The sequence below is a fragment of the Adelges cooleyi genome, unplaced genomic scaffold, assembly GCF_023614345.1.
Source record: "Adelges cooleyi isolate 19-005CV unplaced genomic scaffold, UGA_ACOO_1.1 ACOO_flye_CR_arks_rails_tigmint_CR_PRNA_9, whole genome shotgun sequence".
NCBI lineage: Eukaryota > Metazoa > Arthropoda > Insecta > Hemiptera > Adelgidae > Adelges > Adelges cooleyi.
The window spans coordinates 18,081,084-18,096,575 of record NW_026096579.1 but is presented as its reverse complement, the minus strand read 5'-3'; the positions used below and the strand labels follow the sequence as shown (position 1 = coordinate 18,096,575).

The 15,492-nt window shown below is 32.4% G+C and overlaps 1 protein-coding gene across 1 annotated transcript in view; it reads left to right on the top strand.

Annotated features, from left to right (window-relative positions):
* The first annotated feature begins 503 nt into the window (after positions 1–503).
* Positions 504–15,492, top strand: part of LOC126846329 (probable G-protein coupled receptor CG31760) — an 82,189-nt gene continuing 67,200 nt past the window's right edge. The window contains exon 1 of the mRNA XM_050585644.1: positions 504–1,101. Coding sequence (XP_050441601.1) covers positions 781–1,101 — 321 coding nt within the window. The 5' untranslated portion in view covers positions 504–780. The remainder of the gene's footprint in view (positions 1,102–15,492) is intronic.

Here is a 15,492-nt window from a genome sequence, read left to right as displayed (position 1 = left end):
TTAGTTGAAATGCGGTAGAATAATGCGCACAAATAAAATGAATACTACACTTCACCCTTTTTCCGTTTTAAATATTTGTTAATGGTATAATATTTAAAAATAAAATAAATAAAAATGTGTTAAAAAAGAAAAATTACACAATTGCAATTATTTTAAGAGGAAATGAGTATCTTACGTTAAATTGATCACTCTGTATTGTGTAATGAATGTCGTTGACAAATTATTATTGTCGACTTTTCTCGCCCAGAACACGGTGTCCAGTCGACACGTCCGTTTGGCGTACACAAAAGTTTGACCATCTTAGCCTTGTTGTAAGATCGCCGGTCGTTCGAAGTGTCCAACGTGACGATCCAACAGACTTCTAACACGTGCGGCTAGAAGTTATTGCGGCGAAGATACCGGCCGCCGCGCCGTTTAGCGGCGCGCTGTCGCCGCGCCGGTACGTGGTCCATCACGTCGACAGTGTTAGTCGCTTAACGGTATCTTTGCGGATCGCACGCCAACGGTTACCGTACGCGTACCCGCCGACGAAATGGACTTGAACGAAATGCGCGCACACCGGCAACGTTTCGGGGTGATCACTTGAGTGCGGGTGTTTTTGAGCTGGTTTGACAGCTCTTCGTGTTTTTTTTTCCTAATACAGGTTTCGGTTTTTGGTTTTAAGTTTCCCTATACTCGCCGCCCGGGAAGTGCTGCCTCCCCCTCCCCCGCCGGGGACGACCGAAGTTGTTATGGACGGCCACCGGACAGTCGCGTCTTGACCGTGTGGCCGTACGCGTCATGTTAGTGGCCACCGTGGTGTCCATGTGGGTGCTGAGCGCGATGGCCGTTACCGTGCGGCACGGTCGTTCGAGGATGGCCAGGTGGGCGCAACAACAGCACAACGACCAACCGGTCACGCGGCTGACGACCGTCGCGCTCGACGACGGCATCGGCTTAGGCTCGCCGTCGTTGATGAAGGCCAGTGGCGGAGGCCCAAATCTGTTGGATAAGGCCAACGCTCTTCTGCGCGTTGTCGAATCGCAACAACACTTGGGCGGCAACTGCACCGCCGGCACCGACCTGAACATGGGAGAGGGTGTAGTAGACAGATACGCTCAGGTATGTTTAATGTATATTACATACATAACTGTACCGCAGACACTTACTGCGATCACGTCCAACACATGAAATATAATTTTTATTAATCTATAAATACTGTGATACGCAATTCAGGCAGTATCCGAACTGAATTGGGAAATGGTAATTAGGCATTATCTTGATTATTTCCTTTTGATCTTTTTTTTTTTTCATCTAGACGAATTAAACAAATAATTTATCTTGACCATGTAAACAGTAGAAATTACATCCATTGTCTTCTCTAGATGAAAAAAAAATATATTCTTTCATTATTCGTTTAGATAACAAATGTATTATGCTAAGTAATAGTATAATATTTCCAAAAAACACAATATATTTTATATTTCAACCGTTCGCTGTTAATTGTTTGATAATCGTTCAATAATGCTATACAAATTGTGTACAAAAAATATACTGTCTATCGCATGCAACGTTGATAAATAATTTTAGAAAAACGATAAATCCTTAACTGTGATTTTAGGAAAACAAATTGCTTATAAGAAACTCCCTGGACGTTTTACGTCCTCGTAACTTTATATAAACAAATTGTAAGAAACAAATAACACGACAAAAATCTGAAGATTGAACACATAGAGTATGACGTGTTTTCCCTTGTGCCGCATCTAAAACCACAGGAAAAAACGACTATACTTCTTATTTTATTTTGAATTTTATGATAATGTTGCTTTCCCAAGTCTGAATAAATGTAATATGAATTATAGACAACAGTTTTTTCCTATAGAGCGTGTTCAAAACCTTACCAGAACGGTTCCCTAGAGACTTAAATGAAAACGTAAGCTAACCTTTTTTATAAAATACACTCCACCCTTCTTCCCACCGTAAACTTTAAACTTTAGAAAAACCACTAAATTAAAGTTGGTTTAACTTAGTGCCTTACGTTAAAAAGAATCACCCTGTATAGGGTTACACTACGCGACAACCCTTTTCAACGTCAGATCGCAACGATCTAAACGACACCAACTGTTGTGGCGTTTTACATTAGGCTTAGGTACAAAAGGTGCCGTTATGTAAAAAAAAAAAAAAAAAAAAAACATCACAACCGTTGCCTACGATTTTCTCTGCTTTTATCCACGCCAAAGGCTGTTCTATATACTGACTATAAAAACAAATTGAAACGACAAACGCTTTTTATTACGCCCCCCCCCCTCCACTTACCCCTTCCTTTCTCACCTACTCCCCCGGCGTCCTTTCTACCAGCCCTAGGCACAGTTCTGTACCGCGCTTATACACCAGACCGAAAGCATATCGTCAAAACCCTTCCCCATACAAGGTTACCCTATTGTCTTCGGCAGCAAGCACACATATTCATTCACTATGCATACCCGGAACACACTAAATATGTCTACCCGAACATAAGCCACGGTCGGTTTGAGCGTTGCGAATAATTAAAACCACACGGGTTTTACGACAAAAGCTCATCCCGCGGCGCGTGCCTAATTTATTTGGAAATCCACACAAACGCATATCATAATAGTATGTAGGTATTGTGTTGTTCCACCGTACCGCATTTAAACCTGTAATTTATACAATCGCCATAAATTGAATCGATCGGGCCAGAATTTTTTTTTTTTTGGGGGGGGGGAGGAGAGGGGATATATATTTTAATACGGATAAATAGTATAATATTGCTTGCTGTATGTTTGGTATGTAGGCCAACGCATTTTTGTTCTCGCATTGTACCGCTTGTTGGTTTTTTGTATAGGCTTGGGTAGCGACATATATTTTATAAGGGCAATTATACGAACAAATCTTATTTCAGTATATTGGTTTTATTTTGTGATTTTCGAATCTCTTAATCAATGTTGGGCGTTAATTTAAAAATGTTACAACAACACTTAGTGACATAAGCTAAAGTAGAAAATATATTCGGATGACTTCGTCTGTGACTCGAGTAATAGCAGTAGCTTTTCCGGGGAAACAACAACCAAAGTAATAATATTTCTTTTGTAAATGGCCTTACTTCGGCACTTTTACATGATTTTGCTGTGAACGCAAACCGAAACCTTGGGCACACGTGACTTTTTCTCGACTAGGTATTCATGGTAAATACTATAGTATATGACTTACGGTAGAGTACCTCTTGTTGTTGTAATAAATATCCACGATTTGGAAACAGCGCGTGAACCTCCTCTAATAGCTACTAAGATTACAGTGCGCATTACCTTCTAATAGGGCGATAACTCATTTTTAAAGAAAAGAACCAACACAAACAAACAACAAATAGGCCTGCGTTATTTCTTGGCTTCCGGTTTGCCTACAAACGAGGTCGTTTAGTAGTGGCATTGGTCTAAACAATCTTCATAAAAAAACCAAGAGCCAGAACAGTGGGGTCGACGCGACGTGAGAAGGAGCATATTATTGAAGCGGGGGAGGTCACAGATTTATAGAAATTATTAAAACAGAAAGTGATAAAATAACTTTCAATTAATCGCATGTAATGACAATTGATGAAAGCGATTAGGGTTGATCGTCTGGGCTTAAATATTTATTTGGTTTGTCAACGTTTATCGATAGAAGTTTATCTAAAGTATGTTAAATTCAATATCAGAACTAATCTGACTAGTTTTACAAAGTTATAGAACGCCGTAATTTGGTTTCAAAAGCATGTTTTTACATATAAACACAAAAACAGTATATAAAACAATGCCTTCTTAGTTCAGCGTTTAACCCAAAAGTCCTACCATTTATTGTTCAATACTTGAAATATTATAATTTTTGAAAAAATAAATTCCACTTTTCCACCGAAATCAACATATTGTTTAAAAACAAATTGCTCTTTAAAGTTTAATAAAAAAAACAGTCTGTTAACTCAAAAGTTAGTATTTTTAAGTTTCGCATTAAACTTTCTAAGCGAGCAGCTCGGTTTGTATGATATTTAAATTATTTGTTCGGTTGTATACTTATATGTGTCTAACATATTTTGATGTACTCCATAAGAGCTGTAATTTGTATTGTTGCTTTCATATAATTTGAAAAGAGTTTTTTTAGGAGTACTTCGTGAATATTATGTTACAACGGAAGGCTAATAAAAAGTTTTAATAAAAGTTTTTTTAATGGAAACCCATAAAATGTATAGAAATAAAAATGTTTTATTTACATTTGCCAAACTGGTGTCGATATCTACTTTTTCTTTATAGTTTTGTAATCACAAAAAAAAAATCACTTTACCAAATAGGAAACGCGCTTTGGCTTTTAATCAAATATATATTTTAGTCACATTTTATTTCATTAAAATACAATTTTCGTCAAATAATAATTTGCTGGAAATGTTGACTGATCGATAACCAATTTTTGGGGAAATATTTTATGATTGGTTGATTGCAATTCGTTTCTAAAATAACCAAATTAACTATCCAAAACTGGTTGTCGACCAGTCTAAATTGTCAGCAAATCATTTCTAATTTGAAATATTAATTAAATAATTTATACGTTGCTATTTAAGTTTTAAGAGTTGGTAGAGCTCAGGAAAAAACAAAAAGATAAAAATTTGAATATTGTCTTGCATTGTTGTAACAGAACTTACCCAAAAATGTCTCCAAGAAGAAAAACTACAAAATTGCAATTACAATGAGAAAACATATCATTGTGTGCCTTATCATTAATGAATCATTTTCTATATTGGACTACACCGATAATTATTATTCTTCTTCTTTGAATTTTATGATTTTCTTCAACTAATCTATCATAATATGCCACTAAGATCCTTATAGAAGAGTTAATTACTTTAAAACGTTATAATAATTATATGTTACAAGTAACGTTGGGAATATTCACAACTTGTGGAATCCCTTTAGAAATTGGTCGAGTACTGAATTCTTTTGGTCGGAGCGGGTTTAGTAATTGAAAAAAAAAAAATGTCAACTCTAAATTGGATTTAATCAATTACAGTGTTATTGGTTTTGGCCGAATTCGATTTCGGCATTTCTACCGACGGATCACTCGGGTACGGTTTTTTTTTTTGCTTTGCTTGTTTTTTAAATGTTTATTTCGCTGCCTATTAAACTAGTAACGGTTAGGTTAGGTTTGGTTTGTTGCTATTTTAACGTGATTTCTGGGTGACGTAAGTAGTTCGTTACAAACATATTTTGTAAATTCAAAGTTCTGAAAAAACTTCTTTTTTCTTGACGTTTTTACTATTATAACACATTGTGTTGTGAAGAAGTCCCTACTCGGTATAACGCAAAAATGATTGTAAAAAAAGTTAAAAAAAAAAAAAACCACCGCAATTGGTTTGTAAAATAAACATCAGTTGATATAAGTTTACATTTGCTAAACTTGCTGAATTCAATTTTAATTAGTTCTCAGAACGGTTTTGCTCAACAAGTGCTTGTAATGTGTTTAAACTGTATTTTTTTTTACATTCAAATTTTTTACAATTCAATTTGAATAATTTTGTATTTGTATTTCGTCAGCTTTTGTTCATCTTTATATTATTTCTGTGCATAAAATGATGTCTAAAAAAGCACTCTAACCGTTTCGCAGAAACTATGTAGATGCAATGAATTCATTTAACGGCGGATTTAGTTTTATATCACCAAGTTTTTTTTTAAATTTTATTTAAGCCGAAACAATTCAGTTATTTTACTATGCAATTATAGGATTAAACTTGTCAGATTATGTTAGGGATAATAATGAAATACTTACTCAAATAATACCACGGTCAGTGGTTTTTAACTATAGACTCATTTATTTAAAATGTAGAGCTTAGGTTTTGTATTTTATTAATCAGCTGGTTTTGAAACTAGATGCCTCAATTAGTGAATCACCTTGTATAATGAAATGTATGTGATTCTTTGGTCGTGGAAATATTAGGGCGGAATCTTCTTTTTTTAATTATAATATGTCACATTGTTTACTTAAAATGTAAAGGAACGGATAACATTATTTTTTTTTTATTAAAAAGATATTGCTTGCGTCACATTTAGACTGCTTATAGGTTATATTGAAATGTCGTTAAACTACAAACGAATAAGAAAAGCTATAGATGGAAACAAAGAGTGGAATAAAGAATGGTGTGATCAGAATTTTCTATCAGGAAACGTCAGGTGCATATATTATATCACCATGTAGGCAAATATTTTATACACATGCTTCGATGTACATGTTTGTGTGGTATTAATATTCTGTAGGCTGTATGCTTTTTTTTTTTTAACACTGCTAGCGAGGATAAGTTTTTTTTCATAAAAGTTATTTTTAAGAAATATTACGCTCCAATGTGTAATTGAAATTCATTGTTATTTAACAAATCAAATAAAAAGAAGTAAACGGCTATCACGTGACAAAACGGTATTTCTTAACATTGTGATAAAGTATATACATTCGTATAATGTATAATATTATGTTAAACTTAGGAATTTCATTAAATTAAATCCCGCCAAAGTCATCCAGAATATTTTAATATATAGGATTTATGTATTACTTTTGTTTTATACTGGGTATTTCCAATTATATGCCCCCAAAAAGGCGCAAGATCTTAATATAGAATTGTTATTTCTAAAGCCTGATGTGCTCTTTCCCATGTCCGAATTTCTTTATTTTAATGTCTTTACAAAATATTGAATAAATATTTATTAATTGGCCACCGTGTAAACAAATAACTTTTTATCATTAACAATATTCTTATTTCAAAACGAGTTTGTTTTGTTGAAGTTTAGCAATAATAAACAAATGTTATTAAAAATGTCCGTAGTCGTTGTAATTGTTTTTAACTTGAATTAAGTGGAAAATAATAAATTATCAATTTGTCTGATATGAAAACGTTTCAAATACAATTGGCAACTGCGAAACACATTTGATCCATTGCATATCTTGTTAATATAATAAAGAATTAATTTTGTTTGGTTTTATAGAACTTATGAAACAGATAATCCTGATGGTGCTTGTAGCAGTTTGTAAAATAGTACACTATACTGTACAACTTAACACATTCTTAATTATGGAATAAAGAATAAAAATAGTGCATTTCACATGGATTTATAATAAAAAATGATTTCTTCACCGTTGCACCTTTTATACCTAAATTGTAAATATATAAATCAGATAAAATCTAAAAAAAATAATCTATTCGTATATAAAAAATGTCCCCTCACACTTTGTTCACTTTCGAGAGGAATTGTTACTTTTTTCTCTTCAACGCACTACACTAACAACGATCAAAATAATCTATTGGGATTTTTTAGATTTAAAGTGGTTTTTGTGTTCAAAAAATTGTATGTTATGGCTTTTGCTGTACTTATAAGCAATGCCAGCCATTCAGACGATAAACTTTATAACAATAAAATGATTTGGTTATCTCTAAACTGAACGACGGCCGTTGAAGTCTTTGGCCACGGTAACGTTTTGTGAAATACAAATCACCGATTATAATAGTGAGTTAGAAAAATGACAAATGACTTTTAAAAAGAGTAGTTAAAATTTTAATTGATGTCACTCGAAATTTTAATAATTTTACATTTTTTAAAGTCATATAAATACATAATTTATATTTTAAAACTTTTTTTTCATTCACAAAAATCCGCATTTTGTCATTAAAAAAATCCATCCTAAATTTGATATTTATTTGACGGTGACATTAATTAACCAAAACGAAAGTTTAACAGTGGGTTTTCGTCTAAATGATGTCTAATTATCTTTCCAGTCAATAACCAAAAAAAAAAAAAGTTTTAGCTCAGCGTTTTTTTTTTTGTAATTTGCAAGAGGAAATTCCTAGAAATATCGTTATTTTTTTGCTAACATTGATTATTATTTTACAAATAGAATCCCAATTAAAAAAAAAGTCACATTATTCAAATAAAACCCCAGTTACGCCCTTTATAAAGATAATCAGCTGAGCAGTTTAAAGGTCATCGAAGACCCACACAAAAAATGTATGCCAATAAATGTAATAACCAAAATTTCTAATTTAGTGTATTGTTTTTGCTCGAAAATCAAACGTATTTATACTTCAAACATTTATAATCCGGTACATATAAACAAATCTCAATGGAGATCATAAGATAATTTAAATTCCCTTGAATAAATACTCCGAAGCGGTATTGACAAGAATAAAAGTATTATTATTGCTTTAGTTATATCCTGTTGTTACACAATACACTATGGACCGATTTATTGTTAGCGCTGTTTTGTGTATGATTAAATACAAAAATTAAAATTAATCAAACCGAGTGGATTGAAAAAGGCCTACGAATTTCACTGTGATCGTTCCCACGGGCACGTTTTATAGGTTGTATCGGTTTTAGAGGAAATATTAAATAGATCGTCCGTCTTTTAAAATACAGAGTCCAATAAGAAGTTTACGTGATCAAAATGCCAATTCATTGTTCTCGAGATGTTCTCACTAGTATAACTAGTTTATTTATTTTTTTGTTAACTTTTCTTCATCCGATTGTCTTTAGTTTTTAGCGCCTTTGGGACTTGTGCAGATTTCGCAATTTGTACACAAGAAATCACATCGTTTTTGTATTCTCGGCGCATAATTTTAAAATCAATATAAACCATTGAACGTGACAGTGCTACTATTTGTGAAGCGATACAAAAATACAACAACTGTGGCTGTACAAATGGTAAGGATACAGCATAAATTCTCACAAAAATCTGTAGACAAACATAATGGAAATTGTTCTCTGGTACCTGTTGACTGTTTGTTTATTCACTCAGGCAACAGCCTAAAAAATTACTACGGTCAAAGTGCAGTTTTCTCTTTTTTTTTCTCCATTTTCCTGAGGTGATCGTAAATGTTCTAGATCTACTTTCAATTTATTTCGATTTTGAATGTGAAGGAATCAATTGTATTAATGATTAGCCCTGCAAAGTACCTTCCAGGTAAGATTTCTGATCTTTAGAGGCGCTAAACGAAGAAATCGGTGAAGCGGTTCAAAATATATCGTGGGTCTAAACACGAAAAATAAATAAATTAAGGTACCCATTGAAGCTAAAAATAAAACAGTCACAAAGCTATTAATTATAAATGCCGAAATATTTCCAAATAATATAGTCGATAAAGTCAAAGTGTCGAGAAAAGCTAAAGAAAAATTATTATGTTCCGATCCGTCTACTCGCCTGTCACTGAATTTCGGCCCTTGACAAATAAAAATAAATGGGAAAACCCTTTTAATCGTTTCCGGATGTCGTTGATGAATATTGGTTTACATTATACTTGTGCGACAAACTCGGTCCTTTTTTTGTTCTACCAACAACAGCAGATTCATTATTTTCCCTTGTAAATCGATGACTTATCATAACTCTATAAAATGTTTTTTGTCCCTCTTCACACGCCTCGAGCTACCTTCATTCGTTCAACAGCCATTACGGAGATTGATTAAAATTCTGTAAGTAGATTTATTTGCAACTTTCAGATGTTTAATCAACACTTTAGTAATTATTTTTGGAAAAATGACGCAATTATTTGCGCCTGGAAATTATTCGGAGCCGTCCTATCTTGGCAAACAACAAACTGATAGCTATTTGGGTCTTCAGCATTGTACAAATCAAACTAGTTACCAAATCAAACCAGTAAATCCGTCCCTTTCTCGTTTCCTTAACCTTCCAACACTTTTACTAGCGATTAGTGATAGGACGGTTTAAATCGTCACATTTGGATTACATCTAATCTCTTATCACTGATTTGTTATTATTAACCCTTATCAGCGTTATCTTATCATCTGACGTCATCGGTCGTGATACCGTGATAATGACGCGAAATTGTGACATAGTAAGGTCCACGCAAAATTTTGTATTGACCCACCCAATCTTAAGACATCTCCATGTCAAAATTTATTTGAGTGAACTACTATAAGAATGTACTTACACTTGCTGTTATCGCTTTAGAAAACTTTTGTGATGCATCCTCGATGTCAAAGACACTCATTCATTGCGATATAAACGTTTATTACTTTTAACCATAGTGCTGTCACTGCTTGCCGATTGTTCAGACGGAACGCCATGGCTCCTAGCATTTGAAGTAAGAGGTTAGGTGTCAACAACTTTTCTACCTTAATTGGATCTTTTTCGAGGGTTGACTGTTCAAAAGAATTCCCTTGGCCCACTTTATTCATGATGTCATCATAAACACATTTCCTAGACTCTGTTATTACGATGTCTGCCGTGTAGGCATTGAAGAGAATTGAGGAATTACTTGTCTCATACTCTCTCTATCTCTTGCCTGCTTTAATATAATCAAAATCAGCTGCTCATTTGTTTTTGAAGTCAACTGTCGCTAATTTTTGTTTTCTCCGGTTTCCGAACTCACCGTTACCAACTCGATTATTTTCCATCATCGAGCTTCTTAATTGTAGTTTCATGTAATGCAGAGATGTCGACCTCGGTTTGAAAGGGAATTGATTTAATTTCCTCAGAGCGCTCTTGCGTATCCTCGTTTACATTAAACAAGTTATTGTTTATTTCTAAAGGGAGGTATTGAAAATAAAATACAAAATCTTATTAACAAAAGCACTTTAGGTTAGATTCCTCAGGGAAACGATTTTTTTCTATTAGAAGCTGGATTTACTGAGCCAAATGGAAAATATACTTTTGTAATAGATTTCACATCCAACTTAACGTACCTATGTAACATGCTCGATATTTTGCATTTTTTTTTTATTAGTACTTTAAATTTTAGTAAAATTATTTATGAGACTATAGAAATATATTCGTTACAGATTTTCAGGCGTTATTGTTTCCCGTCAACTCTTAGCACATTTAATTACAAAACTACTCTATATTTTGTCAGTGATTTTTCTCTAAGTAAGTTAATTCCAAAAGGTTGTCTCAAGTTTGGTCATAAAGAGGAAGAAGAGCAATTAAGGTTATAAGCAATTTATATAGTTAAGTCAAACTTGAGGTATAAATTAAGAGCGAACACAGGTGCTCATAAATTGGCTGTAGGCAAAGATGTCCCACATTGGGAGAGTGGTGATTTACTATACTATAATGTTATGTACAAGTTTTGTAATTAAACCTTTTTGACTTACACTAGATAGTGAAATAATCGTTTATTTTAATTTATACTTAATAATATGTTATTACACAATCTGAACAATGATATTTTTTTCAACATATTAATGAAATGTAACATCAGAAAAATAAACTAATTACTTATTAAAGTAAAATATGTCATTTATAATACCACTTAGCTTTACTTGATTACACTGTATGTCAAATAATTAAACATTATACTAATATTGTGTGAATTGAATTTGTTTTCTGTCGTTAAAGCGTTTAAGTGCTTTCACCTCGACCCTTCCGCACGTCATATTGACATGTTGTGTATTCATAATATTTAATCAATATAATTTAACCAATATAGAGTTTTTAAAAAAATATTTTAAGTAGCTAATGCTGTTAATTTCAATATCGGCTAAAATACTAAGAAAAATTGCATTGTTTGTGAAAATTAGGCGTTGTTGATAATTCCATATTATTCCATGGCTTATTTAACATAAACTACTTTTCTCAAAATCATCTAATTGATATAAGTAATTATTTAAAAAAATATATACTCCTAAAGATATTTTACCTTCAAACAAAATATATTTTTGTACAACTTATTATTACACTATAATAAAATACATCATTGTTTTTCGCTTAATTCCAATCTGACATCAAAGTTGTTCTTGCACTTTTTATTCACACACAGTATTTTTGTTTGTTTGTTTAGACCTTAATATATTTATTATATTATACATTGCGGTGCCCAGACTTTTTTTTCCACAATGTTTTGTTCTCGCCATTTTGTCCAAAATAATTATGCCCATGACATAATGTGCGGGTAATTGTGTCCCTTTGCGGTTTTGTCAAATGCATATTATATGGGGTAATCCTTTTTTTTTTCATTAAAATTCAGCAAGAAGGATAACTATAATTAATGTGGACCAAGACTTCACTCCTGTGTCTGCAAATGTCTACCACAGTAATAACATTATGTAATAATAGTACACGGATGGTGAATACAATAATTATCTATTGTTCAGAATATTTACATCAATATAACATACGTTTTATGATAAACTTTGGCACCCGTTCAAATTGCATAAGACACATAGTAGTTATTTCATAAAGATCAATAACAGCTGTGTTTTCGTTATTTATTTATCTTATTCCCATTATTTGTTTACTGTAAACCATCCCCATCGTTAATCAACTTATCATAAAATATATAGTTTTAAACGTAGTCTGTAGCTGTGCTGTGTAATCATAAATCAGACATTTGCGGGTAACATAATACCTCACGGTATTTTTCAATTTGTTTGGGCGGTTAATAAAATAGAACTCCTGGAACGAATATTGTGTGTATTCCTATGAGCACACCCATTGCTCTAGTGATTAATGTCTCGTCTTTCAGATGTCGATTTTATTTTATTTTTTACAAATATTATAAACCAAATATACGTCTGAAAACGCCAACGACGACCTTAACAAATTTCTTCATGTAGCCACTCTGAGAAATCGTACCTGACAGGTGCTTTATTGGGCGAGAAATTTAAAAACTACATCACTTCCTCTCCGAAATCTACTTACCCGCAGAAAGAATTAAAACTGATTTTAAAGTTCACGAAAATATGACAGCTTGTAATCGTTAAACGGTAGACCGGGTTCTAAGTAAAATATGTTTTAGACAAATAATTGCACAATATAATATATTATTTGTCCAACAGTCATTGACTTTGAAAGAAACTTACTTTATTCCAGTTAACTTTAAACATCTAAATAAAATAAATAATACGTGAAACAAAAAAAGATGCGCAGTTCTGTTTAAATTTTGTAATATTGAAGTTGCATTATAACTGTCTACAATGGTTTTTGATTTTTCAGTTCAATCCATGTATTTTTTTGCTTTTAACTGGCCGTGCCCCACTTGTTGTTTGTTTTAGTTGAATATCCATCAATATTTGTTGTTTTTGGAGAGCTTTTATACATTTCCAGATTGTTGGACTGCGCAAGACTCCAGCGAACAATGAAAGCCTCTATTCCATCAAATAATATTAAAAAAAAACCCTTAACCATAAAAACCATATACTGTAAGCCTTATTGTGTGAAGTATGAAACGACAATGATTATCATTAAGTTATTAGTATAAAAGTTTTAAAAAATAACATATTGTAAAATATATTCGCCGTTCGTTCTTTTAGCGTTTGCAGACCCACACCTTCTACTCGAGTAAAAGGTAAAACATTTAATGTAGGTATCTAATTATTCTATCGATCTTAGGCTTAATAATACAGACGAACCTGTTAACAGTACGAAAACCAATCAAACTTTCGACGGGTTTCTCAAAATGCGGGTTTCCTACTGATTTCCCGTCTAATCCTCTTTAAGATATCTCTGACCGCTGTTGGGCTTTATGCGAACTTCCTAATTAAATATTTGTGTGTACTTAGTATTATTCGAATACTTTTAATCGAAGTTTTGAGAACCACTAGAATTTAAAATAGAATAATTCAAAAACCCTACGCAGTATAATTGATTTATTTTTCCGTAAAATAATTACAAAAAAAAAACCTTAACGAAAATAGATTTTTTTTTTAAATGATGGCATCTCATTTGCAAAAAAAAAATGAATGCTGATTTAAATATAATACCAGTATTTTGTTGGAAAGCAATTTCCTTCCTCGTCTAAATTTCATATGCTATAACAATTTTATAGTTTTAATTGGTAGAATATTGAAATATGAATGTATGTTGTAAATATTTATATTGTAATGGTTTATGCTGTGTCAAATGTTTACTATTTGCAGCTGATTTGTGTCGAGAGCGTTTGACCGTGATAAAGTCACTTTTAGATTTAATAATTGTCTTAACCCTTTTTTATTTACTTCATACTATACTGGTTAGCTCCTAGATTTTTATATGAGAGTGATTAAACAGTCGTGTTCAGTTGAACAGTAAGTAACACGTGTAGCAAGAAGCATTCCTATAGCCATACCATTGAATGAATAAATGTTTAAACAATTATTTTCTATTAGAAAGTCATCAAAAGTATACCCAAAACTATACAAAAAGTTTTGGGTACATGTTTTGGGTATACTTTTGATGAAAACTGACACACTTTAAATGTCATTGGAAGTGTATAGTTTTCGTTCGGAAATAATTGTCCTAAGCCATCTGTAAACTAGTTTTAAAGTCTTCGCTGCTGACAAAGTTAAGCGAGTTAAACCCAAATTTATTTCCATGTACTTATATACAACTTAGGGAAATATCGCCGCCGAGAAAATGCCCCCATGGACCCCTATACACACGGTTCTGCTTTTACTAATTATACAATATTAAGCGCATTTATGTCGTTATAATGCTTTTATTTATATTGGTATTCCGATCGAATCGTTTATTTTAAAGTGTTTTTATCACTTTCAGCTACAAAAATCCTAGTAGACATGTTACCACCCCGCTCTAATGCGCTCTGACCTTCTTTTTTGCAATAATAATATTTACAAATTATCTGGTAAATAAATTGCACGGTTGCTTCCACTTATAAAGGTCATCTTCTATTATGGAGGTAAATTTAAAAAGGGACTCAATTAAGAAAGACTCGACGGGACGTTTGGGAAATTAGAAAATTAATAACGCAGTGGGTGAGATGTTTTTGCACGAGTGTCACACATGTTTAGGTTCACACCGCAAAAATGTTATACTTAACCACGAAAAAAACATGATGAACTAGTTAAAACGAAAAACGTACCGTCAGTGTGAATAATGACTTTGACAAATGGGTCTAAAAAAACCACGGACACCCATAATATAACGTTCGCATCGATTCGATTCGGAGGTGAGAAGATAAGATTGTTTTTAAAAATATATTTTTCTACATTTGTGTCTGGACGATATCTCCTAAGACGTTGAAACGATTTCTTAATGACGTAACAAGACTACAGATCATACATCGTACCCGAAAGATACTTAATTGGACCCAGTGAGATATTGACTGGTTCATGATAAAAGAATCACCTTGTATATAAACCAATTTTAGCTTTAATGTTTTTTTTTTCCGCAATAGGTATTTAAAAAAACCTATAATTAAAAATATAAGAATACAAATTTTAATCGATAAGAAATAATAGTATAAAGGATAAGTCATTACTACTGTTTTTACTAACGAAAGGCAGCTATCCAGGGGAAATTTGAAAGTCATGGAAGTTTATTCTATTGGGATTAGCAAAGACTTCTAATAAGGGTTTTAATTACAATTCAAATTATAGATTATTAATTACAATTATTTTCAATAAACATGATCATTTTATCTAGACTGTAAAACAAATTAGTTAATAATAATTTATCTGATTTTTTATAATAATGAAAAAAAAAAAAATATATATATATATATATATATACAATGGTAGAAAATCTTTAGTTGAAAGCAAC